The 12592-nt window shown below is 43.8% G+C and overlaps 1 protein-coding gene across 2 annotated transcripts in view; it reads right to left on the bottom strand.

Annotated features, from left to right (window-relative positions):
- LOC126460590 (kanadaptin) overlaps positions 1 to 12592 on the bottom strand; it is a 289123-nt gene that overhangs the window by 145835 nt on the left and 130696 nt on the right. For both annotated transcript variants that reach the window (XM_050095926.1, XM_050095927.1), the window contains exon 4: positions 170 to 300. In XM_050095926.1, coding sequence (XP_049951883.1) covers positions 170 to 300 — 131 coding nt within the window. The remainder of the gene's footprint in view (positions 1 to 169; positions 301 to 12592) is intronic.

Here is a 12592-nt window from a genome sequence, read left to right as displayed (position 1 = left end):
ACTAGACACTGTAAGTTATTCAATATGATGATGATGATGAACATATTACTTAAATGTTGATTTTGCACATGATACATGTTACGCAATACAATATTTCTATTGTAAGGATATTATCATGTTTGTGGGGGAAAAAAGCAAAAGCCAGAAAAATTAATTTTTGTTTTTTTACCGTGAGTAGCTTGGCGTAACATTCCGAAGCGATCCAAAACACGACAAGCTTCAAGAGCACACTGCACCACAGACTCTTTCTTTTTACCCTTCACAAGAGCCTCAGCAATCATTCCGTTCCCAATTGGAAGCCTGAAGAACAGTGAAAACTATTAGATAAAGCACAAATACTAAATACAGGCATAAACACAATCAGGACTTACAACAGTCACAGTAAAAAGAAAGTTACAAACAGCTATACAAGATTTTCAAAACAGATGTTCCAAATTGTCTGTAAAGGAAAGTTTACAATCTATGAATATACTACCAGTTTTAACTTATAACAATGATAAAAATGTTCAAAAAATAAATGACAGCAAAATGCCGGTAGTTACTGGTAGAGGAGTGGGAGATATAATAAAAAGGAAACAACCTGGTTCAGAATTATGAATTATTTAGAAATGAAGGAGACGATTCACTGAAAAACAGAAGCACTGCGTCATTGATAGTTACACAAACTAAAGGTAGAGAGCTTCACTTGCTTTGGAATGGACTTCCTTTTTCAAATCTGTAGAAGAAACATGCATACAAACACAAACACACAAACACACACACACACACACACACACACACACACACACACACACAGCAAACGTCGTCTTCCTACATTGTGCTCAATCGACCAAAAGCTATCCAAGCTCTGCACCTTTCATTTGTGTATCTGTCAATGACATAGCACTTCTGCTTTTCGGTTACTTTCTCCCTTATTCCCAAATAAAAGGAAACACCTTGTTAGATGGGGGAGATGGTGATGGTGATAAAGTAGCTTGTCTCTTTCTTCTCTGTCATCTTATTATTTTTAGGGTTGTAGATTCAACTAGACTGATATTTGGGCGAAGCAGAGAGGGTATAAAATGTAGAGCGGCAATGGCAAGAAAAGCATTTCTGAAGACAACAAATTTGTTACCATAGAGTATATATATAGTGTCAGGAAATTTTTTCTCATAGTATTTGTATGGAGTATAGCCACGTTTGGAAGTGAAACGTGGACAGCAAACATTTTAGAGAAGAAGAGAATAGGAGCGTTTGAAATGTGGTGCTACAAAAGAATGCCGAAGATTAGATGGGTGGATCACATAACTAATGAGAAAGTACTGAATAGAACTGGGGAGCAACGAAATCTGTTCCACAATCTGACTAGATGAAGGGATCAGTTGGTACGACATATTCTGAGACATCAAGGATTCACCAATTTAGCACTAGAGGGAAGTGGGGTGGGGTAAACACTGTAGAGGGAGACCGAGACACGAATACAGTACTCAGACTCAGAAGGTAGTAGGTTGTAGCAGTTACTCAGAGAAGAAGGGGCTTACACAGGGTGGAGTAGCAAGGAGAGCTGCATCAAATCAATTTATGGACTGAAGACCACAACAACAACAAACACATTCATGTAATGAAATGAACACGATTTCTTCAGACAGGTCCAGAAGTCTCCAGTTTACGCCAGTGGCAATGAGTACACTGAAAATCAAGTGAAGCGTATTTGGAATTTATGAGACAGTGGCTTCTACAACAGCAGAAACAGCAGCAGCAGCTCGACTGATAACTACTGGTCTCGCAACGGGAACAAAACCTGTGATGGCGTACACCTTTGCTAGCACACTGGTTAGCACTAGGAAACATTCTATAGCAGGTGCAGAACTAAGTGCGCCCTCAGGCTACGCACCGATAATGCCCCCAGGGCAGCGTGCGTATAGGCCACTGCTACCGAAGCCAACTGAGCTGTCTCAATCTCAGTATGTCACATCGGGACTCAGCTCACATTGCACCTCAATATGTTACACAGTGCTCTAGTCTTCCACAGTGAAAGTCATTGCCTCAGACCTTAGCTAGCTGTGAGGGAGCATTAGTCATTGTATATAGCTGTGATACGGACACGGACAAGATTTGAGAATTAGTACATGTTATTTGATTGCTGTTAACCTTAGAACCTCAGACTGGACATCACTGAAGTTAAGTATTCCATTGGTTCCTGAATAAAGTGTATTTTAACCACGTGTGTTTTTTGTGTTGTGGTGAGGGGAAACCGGCCACCCACCTATCGTACCACCCTCTCCTCGTCCAGCCGGGAACCACAAAACATCAAATGAGGGCACAGCCGCAACAAAACCGACAACTGGAAAAACGTGAACAGCAATTGGCCTTACTACAGCAGGAAATAGCAGTTTTGTCTATCAGAAATGAGAAACGGCAATTGCATCATTTCCATTATTTACAGATGGCGATGATGACTGGGATACGTACCTATGTCACTTTACAGCATGCACAGCATAGAACCTTTAATAAATCTGAAAACTGGTTAACCCATAAAATTATTGTTAACTTTACAAGTGCTACCATGTCTCAGAGCCACGGGTTCAATGACAACAGCAAACGTGATCGAGGTCTTTTATTAAATATGTGAATTGAAGGTGGATGGGTGGGGGAGGGGGGTAGGGGGAGAAGGGAAGAAGGAAAGGAAAGGGACTGTGGACGTCAGCTGCATCGAGACATTATGTGGAATCAGTGGTGACGAGTGAAAATATAACTGATGGGCAATTAATCCACCTTCTTCAGTGCATATGAAAAAATATGCTCGACTTCCTGCGAGAATCTCTGCGTAGCGAGCACGGAGGACGTGGACAGGTACTACAGATATGTGGTGCTGATTCCACGTAATGTACCGATACAGCTGACATCAATAATCCAATCCATTCCATTCCCTTTCCTTCCCTTTCTCCCCACTCCAACTTCAATTTACATATAATTTATCACAAGTGAGGATTCCGTGAGGTGTCTGCTATTTCAGACATGTTTAAAAGAACAGACATCATGTATTCACATAACTTTTTGCAAATTTTTGTGCACTGAGGGCCCTCCGAAGGTCACTGCCTCAGATAACAGACAACTCAGTTTTCAAAATTCTGTAAGCAGCAAGGGGTACAACACCTTCTAGTGGCACCACTCCACTTCTAATGTAATGGAGAGGTGGAAAGGTCAGTGTGCACTTTCAATGAGAAAATGGGGAAAATAACGAAATTCCCTCCCCCGTGAACCGTGGACCTTGCCATTGGTGGGGAGGCTTGCCGGACCGTAGGTGCAACCACAACGGAGGGGTATCTGTTGAGAGGCGAGACAAACATGTGGTTCCTAAAGAGGGGCAGCAGCCTTTTCAGTAGTTGCAGGGGCAACAGTCTCGATGACTGGCTGATCTGGCCTTGTAACACTAACCAAAATGGCCTTGCTGTGCTTGTACTGCGAACAGCTGAAAGCAAGGGGAAACTACAGCCGTAATTTTTCCTGAGGGCATGCAGCTTTACTGTATGGTTAAATTATGACGACGTCCTCTTGGGTAAAATATCCCGGAGGTAAACTAGTCCCCCATTCGTATCTCGGAGCAGGAACTACTCAGTTGACGATGTTATCAGGAGAAAGAAGCTGGCGTTCTACGGATCAGAGCGTGGAATGTCAAATCCCTCAATCGGTCAGGTAGGTTAGAAAATTTAAAAAGGGAAGTGGATAGGTTAAAGTTAGATATAGTGGGACTTAGTAAAGTTCGGTGGCAGGAGGAACAAGACTTCTGCTCAGGTGAATACAGGGTTATAAACACAAAATGAAATAGTGGTAATGCTGGAGTAGGTTTAACAACGAACAGGAAAATAGGAATGCGGGTAAGCTACTACAAACAGCATGGAGAATGTGGCCAAGATAGATATGAAGCCCACACATACCACAGTAGTACAAGTTTGTATGCCAACTAGCTCCGCAGATGATGAAGAGATTGACGAAATGTATAATAGGATAAAAGAAATTATTCAGATAGTGAAGGGAGACCAAAATTTAATAGTAATGGGTGACTGGAACTCGATAGTAGGAAAAGGAAGAGAAGGAAATGTACTAGGTGAATATGGAATGGGAGTAAGGAATGAAAGAGGAAGCCACCTGGTAGAATTTTGCACAGAACTTAATTATAGCCAACACTTGGTTCAAGAATCATAAACCAGGTTTTAAATTGTAAGACATTTCCAGGGGCAGATGTGGACTCTGACCACAATCTATTGGTTATGAACTGTAGATTAAAACTGAAGAAACTGCAAAAAGGTGGGAATTTCAGGAGATGGGACCTGGATAAACTGAAAGAACCAGAGGTTGTAGAGAGCTTCAGGGAGAGCATTAGGGAATGGTTGACAAGAATGGGGGAAAGAAACACAGTAGAAGAAGAATGTGTAGCTTTAAGAGATGAAATAGTGAAGGCAGCAGAGGATCAAGTACGTAAAAAGACAAGGACTAACAGAAATACTTGGTAACAGAAGAGATACTGAATTTAATTGACGAAAGGAGAAAATATAAAAATGTGGTAAATGAAGCAGGCAAAAAGGAATACAAACGTCTCAAAAATGAGATCGACAGGAAGTGCAAAATGGCTAAGCAGGGTTGGCTAGAGAACAAATGCATCCAGTTAATAACACAGATCTGACTCGGATGGTAAAGCTTTACCCTAGGCTGGAAATTGCTTTTGAATTTACGGAAGTGAGTGTGGAGGAAATAGGAAAAATAATAAATAACTTAAAGAATAAGACCTCATCTGGCTGGGATGGACTGAGTAGTATTATAATTAAAAAATGCAATAAGGAATTAGTTGGAATAATTACCCATATGATCAAATGCATGAATATATAGAGCTTTGATGGAAACCCAGTTATAAGAAAAGAAGGGAAAGCAGAAAGGTGGAAGGAGTATATAGAGGGTCTATACAAGGGTGATGTTCTTGAGGACAATATTATAGAAATGGAAGCGAATGCAGATGAAGATGAAATAGGAGATATCATACTGCGTGAAGAGTTGGACACAGCACTGAAAGACCTAAGTCGAAACAAGGCCCCGGGAGTAGACAACATTCCATTAGAACTACTGACAGCCTTGGGAGAGCCAGACCTAACAAAACTCTAGTGAGCCAAGATGTATGAGTCAGGCGAAATACCCTCAGACTTCAAGAAGAATTTAATAATTCCAATCCCAAAGAAAGCAGGTGTTGACAGATGTGAAAATTACCGAACTATCAGTTTAAAAGCAAGGCTGCAAAATATTACCGCGAATTCTTTACAGACGAATGGATAAACTGGTAGAAGCCGACCTCAGGGAAGATCAGTTTGGATTCCGTAGAAATGTTGGAACACGTGAGGCAATACTGACCCTACAACTTATCTTAGAAAATAAATTAAGGAAAGGCTAACTTACGTTTCTAGCATTTGTAGACTTAGAGAAAGCTTTTGACAATGTTGACTGGAATAATCTCTTTCAAATTCTGAAGGTGGCAGGGGTAAAATAAAGGGAGCAAAAGGCTAGTTACAATTTGTACAGAAACCAGATGGCAGTTGTAAGAGTTGAGGGGCATGAAAGGGAAGCAGTGGTTGGGAAGCGAGTGAGACAGGGTTGTAGCCTCTCCCCGATGTTATTCAATCTGTATATGGAGCAAGCAATGAAGGAAACAAAAGAAAAATTCGGAATAGGAATTAAAATCCATGGAGAAGAAATAAAAACTTTGAGGTTCGCCGATGACATTGTAATTCTATCAGAGACAGCAAAGGACCTGGAAGAGCAGCTGAACAGATTGGACAGTGTCTTGAAAGGAGGATATAAGATGAACATCAACAAAAGCAAAACGAGGATAATGGAATGTAGTCGAATTAAGTCGGGTGACCCTGAGGGAATTAGATTAGGAAATGAGACACTTAAAGCAGTAAAGGAGTTTTGCTATTTGGGGAGCAAAGTAACTGATGATGGTCGAAGTAGAGAGGATATAAAATGTAGACTGGCAATGCCAAGAAAAGCGTTTTCTGAAGAAGAGAAATTTGTAACATCGAGTATAGCTTTAAGTGTCAGGAAGTCGTTTCTGAAAGTATTTGTATGGGGTGTAGCCGTGTATGGAAGTGAAATGTGGACGATAAATAGTTTAGACAAGAAGAGAATAGAAGCCTTCGAAATGTGGTGCTACAGAAGAATGCTGAAGATTAGATGGGTAGATCACATAACTAATGAGGAGGTATTGAATAGAATTGGAGAGAAGAGAAATTTGTGGCACAACTTGACTAGAAGAAGGGATCAGTTGGTAGGGCATATTCCGAGGCATCACCAATTAAGTATTGAAGGGCAGCGTGGAGGGTAAAAATGTAGAGGGAGACCAAGAGATGAATACACTAAACAGATTCAGAAGGATGTAGGTTGCAGTAGGTACTGGGAGATGATGAAGCTTGTACAGGATAGAGTAGGATGGAGAGCTGCATCAAACCAGCCTCTGGACTGAAGACCACAACAACAACAACAACAACGAAATCCACACCATCAGAAGATGCCCTCACATTGTTTTTATCCACGTACAAAACCACATTGATGGCAGGGAAGAGATCAGCAGAGATGCTTCCAGCAGGCAACCTCTGCCTGTCCTCACTCTGCTGTCACTGCCGGACCGCCATCGAGCCTAGGCTGCCGTCTGCAACCGGTGCCGGACAGGCACTGTGGCATCGGCTCAATTGTTCGGGCACTGTCTGACCTGTGTTCTCGCCTCGGTCTGGAAATCACGAGGCAACCTGGTGTATAAGATCACTGCTAAGAGCAACATCCTAGTCCCGCCAGGGGTCACCTCTGGAAATTCCAGACATACCGTATAACCTGTGGCTCCAGCTGGATATGCAGCAGCTGAGATCCGATGCTCTGTCATCTCTGACCGGCAGTGGACCCCCACAACTAGTGAATACGAACTGGGCTCTATCATTCACAACTCTATCTGTTTCAGAACCAGAAGAAGCTGACTGGCATTCCACAAATGACAAAGACCCCATCGTATCTGACACAATCTAGTTGATTGGTGTGATGTCGTAGATGTGCAGAATCTCTCAGATCCGTCACTTCTCTCCCCACATCTGAGATCGACATGGAACAAATCAGGCCAATTCCACATGTCATCCTGGTTGGACAGGAGGGGGGTGGGGGGTGGAGATGCTGTAGCCGAATTCGGCAGCAATACAGAATTACTGTAGCTACTGAAGATCGACCATCACTCGAGGTCCCGATCCCAGACGACACCATAATCAATTCGAGTTCGCCCCAAGGGACACTATTAGTATACACCTTGCCCCTGGACCACACATCATGTCACGTAGCTGGACCCTGTGACTGCGGCCTGTCTTTAACGAAGATCCCCTGCCTGGCGTGGTCCCTTCCACTGGTATCAGGCCTGTGTAAAAACTTGTATACTAATGTGACAATTGGCTATGTTTCCTGGACTTTCACGAACTTTGTTTTGGCCAACTGTATTTTTGCAGCATCGAGTCAACCCTGTACGTACTCAGTTCAACCGTGAACCTGTACTTTGTATGTGTGATGTATACTGTAAATTGTATTCATAATTGTAACATACAACAGTAACATTCTCTAACACTGCCGATAATACATCACTCAGAAATTGGTGATACCTGCTAATCTGTTTGGTAATGTATACGGTCCTTCGAATATATCACCAACAATTCCGGCCCATACACTGATACTGAAGCAATCCTGATACCTCACATTCACGACTGCCTTATGTGCGTATTGTGGTAATTTATCATGCCATCTCTTGTGATGACCTACACCATTGCTTACTATGCATCACTCATCACTAGTAAAACCTAACATCTAATTATAGGAACTTTTCTTCTAGTTTTAACTAATACTACCTCCTATAGGAATACGTGATCCATTTTTAAATGCCATGTACTTTAGTTGCACTTAAGGAGAAATATACAGTCTCTCCTTTCATAGAATGAACATACAGCGAAAAATCCCAAAATGTTTGCCCCTAATAAGCAGAGACTACAATACGATGAACTGGTGTTACCGTTAAAAACCTAAACAGGACCAATGAGTGAGGTGATGTAGCGGTTATTGCAATTAACTCATATTTGGGAGCCGGATTCAGTGTAGATTTTGGTGGTTTCCTAAATGAATTTAGGCAAATGCTATCATGGTTTCTTCCATCAGTCACCCTTTCCCCATTGACATATTGCTCAATAACTAATAATGATGAGGTCAACAATACGTTACAGGACTTGTAGTAACCAAATAATACACAAAGCCGATCCAAGTCACATAACTATAACTTTATTCACAACAACTGAACATTGGGACTCCACAAGATGCAGAACGCTGGTGTGCGCGATATAGACTAGAAATACGACAAGAGATTCAATCGGCAATGTTCAGCACATACGTAGGCACGGGCTGTCGGGAGACGGAGTGGAGGAGACCGATCCGTGTGCACGCCTTCTAGTGGTGGCCTCTAGAGGCCAGCTCGCACTGATACAGTTGGCGGGTGATACGAGCAGCAACCCACACTCGGTGCACTCGCTCTCACGTGCACTAGTAACAGGATACGGCACACCTCTCCCTCACGAGAAGCGGGTGCCCAGTCGACGGAAGAGATGCCGGTGGCCTGGCGAGACACACGTCCGTCAGATCCACAGTGGTGGCAGCCATTGACAGGGGAGAGAGCCAGATGATGTGCTAGGCAGGCACCAGAGCAGAGGGCCAGAAAGTGCAGAGACGCAGTCACGCAGGGTCTGGTGGGTCTGCGTGACACCTGATGACAGTGCCGGAGAGGAGGGTGCCGGCGCCATCTCTGCATCGTCATCGTCGGCAGGCAGGTCCCAGTGTGGAGAAGACAGAGCTGGAACCCCATGGTGCTCCTCGTGAAGAAGGCAGCCAAAGGAACAGGTGCTCCTCCACAGTCGGCAACAGATGGCTCGTGGCACAGGACAGTGGGGCGGACTGCGACGACAGGGGCCACACTCGTGAGCACGTAGCTTCTGGCAGAGAGTGGAGGCACGACACACTGAAGTGGTGCACTACCGACCTGTCGGCCGTACGGATATCGCGAAGGCACTGGTGGACAATGGTGGCTGGTATCCACTTGGGCCAGCAACCGAACCCTCGTGCCCACACCGGCAATCTGGCACAGAGTGGCCAGACGGACCCGAGCACTACAGGTGCGATGCAGTCCATAGAAGGTGGAGGAACGTAAGTGGCTGTCGGCCAGGCTCTGCTCCCTCACAGACGTGAAGTGACAGGTGTTCAGCAAACAGAGAAGGGCGTCATCCAGGAAGGAACCCACAGCAAAATTTTTCATTTGAGACTCCACCGTTAGCACTAGTCATTCTACCTAACTATTTGACTGAGGGTGGAATCGCGGAGCCATATTGTGATGAATGACATGATGGGAACAAAACAACTGAAAGGTGTGAGAAATGAAATGGGTCCCATTTTGGAAACTAAGGTATAAGGCAACCCTTCAACACAAAATCCCTGAAAAGTGTACGAATTGTCCTTGACTGATGTCGATGCACACCGGAGAATGAAAACCAGGAAAATGCGTCCACAACCAAAAGCCAATAGGAATTCAAGATGGGACACGCAAAGTCTACATGAACACATTTACATAGAAAGTGTGGAGCAGGCCTAGGGCATGGAGATGACCCAAAAGCTACCTTTTGACAGTCAAATTGTTCACAAGCACGATAAAATGGATAATCCTGCCATCAATCCCTGGCCAAAAAACATGTCTCCTAGCTAACAGTTCTTCTTTTAGTGTTCAACCCTGAGGTTGGTTTGTAGCAGAGCGCCATTCCTCTCTTCTGTCTGCCTTTCTCTTCATTTCCACGTATGTCTTACATCCAATCTCATTCATGATCTGTTGCATGTATGATATCCTTGGTCGCCCCCTTCAATTCCTTCCCTCAATAGCTCCTTTTGCTATTGTTCCAATGATGTTGTTGTGTCGTAGGATGTGCCCTACAAGTTTGTCTCTTCTTGTTTGGATGTGCCTCCACAGAGATCTGGTTTCCTGTACTCTTCTAAGCACCTCTTCATTTGTTACTTTGTCTCTCCAGCTGATCATCATCATCCTTCTATAGCACCACATCTCCAGGGCCTCTAGCCGTCTTCTCTCTTCTCTTCCAATCATCCAAGTTTCACGTCCGTATAGGGCCACACTCCAAACGAAACCTTTCATGATACGTTTCCTTATTTTCAGACTGATGTTGTTGCTGGTGAGTAAGTTCCTTCTCCGATTAAATGCAATTTTGGCCTTTTGTATTCTGGTCGCAATTTCTTTCCGGCTTCTACCATCTCTTGTGATTTTGCTTCCCAGGTAAGTAAATTCCTCTATCACTTCCAGCTCCTCTCTTCCAATTCTCATTCTCAAAGGTTCATATTCTGCTCCTGTACTGCATACCATCACTTCAGTCTTTTTCTTGTTTATTCTCATTCCATACTGATAGCATAGAATTTTTTCCATTGTTCTGAGGACTTCCTCTAGATCTTCTTTTGTCTCCGTGACTACAGCAATGTCATCTGCATAACATAGCATGTCTATCTTCTGTCCATTAATTTTGATCCCCACCTCAGTAATTTCTCGAACTTGGTCTATATCTTCCTGGATGTAAGCATTGAATATAAGAGGAGAGAGAGCACATCCTTGCCTTACCCCTTTTCTAATATTTGCTTCTTGTTCATGGTGACAATTCCTAATCACTGCCACCTCATTCTTATAGAAGCTGAGTATCACACAGATGTCTTTGTACTTTATTCCACTTTTCCTCAGCACTCTGAACATCTCTTGCCAGATAACGTTATCAAATGCCTTTTCCATGTCTACAAAGGCAATATAAGTTGGTTTAGTTTTCTGTAATTGCTTTTCGATAACAAGTCTCAGTGTCAGAATCGCCTCTCTTGTTCCCAATCCCCTTCTGAAGCCAAACTGATCTTCACTCAGCATATCCTCCACCTTCTCTTCAGAACTATTTTTATGAGCAAAATATCCACGGGTGTACTGCCGGTCTACAGTGTCCAACGGGCACAATATTTCGGCGATCATACATGTTGCCATCATCAGGTGAACTGACAGACTGAGCTCCTGTGAACGTGCCGATACAGAGATACGTACGCTATGGCTGCTTAGGGGGAACTGGGTTCGGTCGCGGCGGCGGCCGATTTAAATACCCTCCACCCGCGGCGTGCTCCCTCCACCGTCCGCGCCCCGCACCACGGTCGCGCGGTGGAACAGATTGTGACGGCGTCTGAGATGACATCGGTGTGATGGCTCTGTCCGCCGTGGTCGTCGCAACTACACGTTTGCTCAATTTACTCTTGATTAGCCCAATCACTGGTTCCCAAGCCTTGCTAAGATTATAGCCACAGTCACGGTTTATGAGGTCGTCATTGGTGCGAATTTCGATGGCCTCTCTAGCAACGCTGTCCCAGTATCTCCACGTCTGTACCAGAATCCTCGTGCGTTCGTACTCCATAGCGTGATTTTCCGACAAACAATGTTCAGCATCCGCCGACTTGCTCGGATACATGAGTCGAGTGTGCCTCTGGTGTAAACGGCATCGATCCTCGACGGTACACATCGTCTGACCAATATACGACTTGCCACATTGACACGGAATCTGGTACACGCCGGCCTTCCTCAAACCGAGGTCATCTTTGGCACTCCCCACCAGTGCACGAGTTTTATTCGGAGGACAAAACACAGTTCCGACCTGGTGTTTCTTCAAAATGCGGGCGATTTTCCCCGAGAGTGCGCCTGTATATGGAATAAACGCAGTGCCTACCTCCTCCCTCGTGATTTCATCCATCTCCACAGGTTGTGCTGTAGTGGTTGGGTGGAGAGCACGTTGAATCTGCCAGTCTGAGTACCCATTTTTTTTCTCATAGCGGGGTCAAACAATGTTTACTGCAACGAGGCCAGTGCATTTATAAGAAATCTGTCGTTATCTTGCAGTTGCTATCGACTACAAATGTGATATTAGGGAATTTACCTCTGAGATTTGATCTGGCAGACTGGTCTTGTGTAAATAGTGAAATTCGACGAACAAATCAAAAATTACAACATTTCTGCTCCAAGTTAAAAAACGTAAGACTTCTTGACGTCAACAGCTACGAAAACACTAGTTTCACAACGCATGGTCAACATTTAAATCTATCTGGTAAAAAGAGACTTGCATCAGACATAAACAAAGCTGCTGACGTAATAATTTGTGAAAACAGATGGGCTATCGCCCTAAATGCCAACACGCAGGGAAACTACTGGAAAGGGCCAGCTCCAACCGGATTTGGCCCAATATGAACAATCCAGAACAGGAGGAAATTCCAAGTGACAAACTAAAAGTACCATTAAGGCTCATGCACTTAAATATACAATATCTTAGAAATAAGCTCAATGTTTTGCAGACTTTTTTAAATGTAGTTGAGTTAACCGAGCATGGACTGAAATCTGAGGACATTATTTACTGTAAACTAGAGGGCTATTTCCTAGGGAATAGCTACTGTAGACAGCATCTTAAAGGTGGAGGTGTACCACTATTTGTTA

Source organism: Schistocerca serialis, chromosome 1 (assembly GCF_023864345.2).
Source record: "Schistocerca serialis cubense isolate TAMUIC-IGC-003099 chromosome 1, iqSchSeri2.2, whole genome shotgun sequence".
NCBI classification, from domain to species: domain Eukaryota; kingdom Metazoa; phylum Arthropoda; class Insecta; order Orthoptera; family Acrididae; genus Schistocerca; species Schistocerca serialis.
Note: the sequence above shows the minus strand (reverse complement) of the source record. Positions and strands in the feature narration are given on the sequence as shown.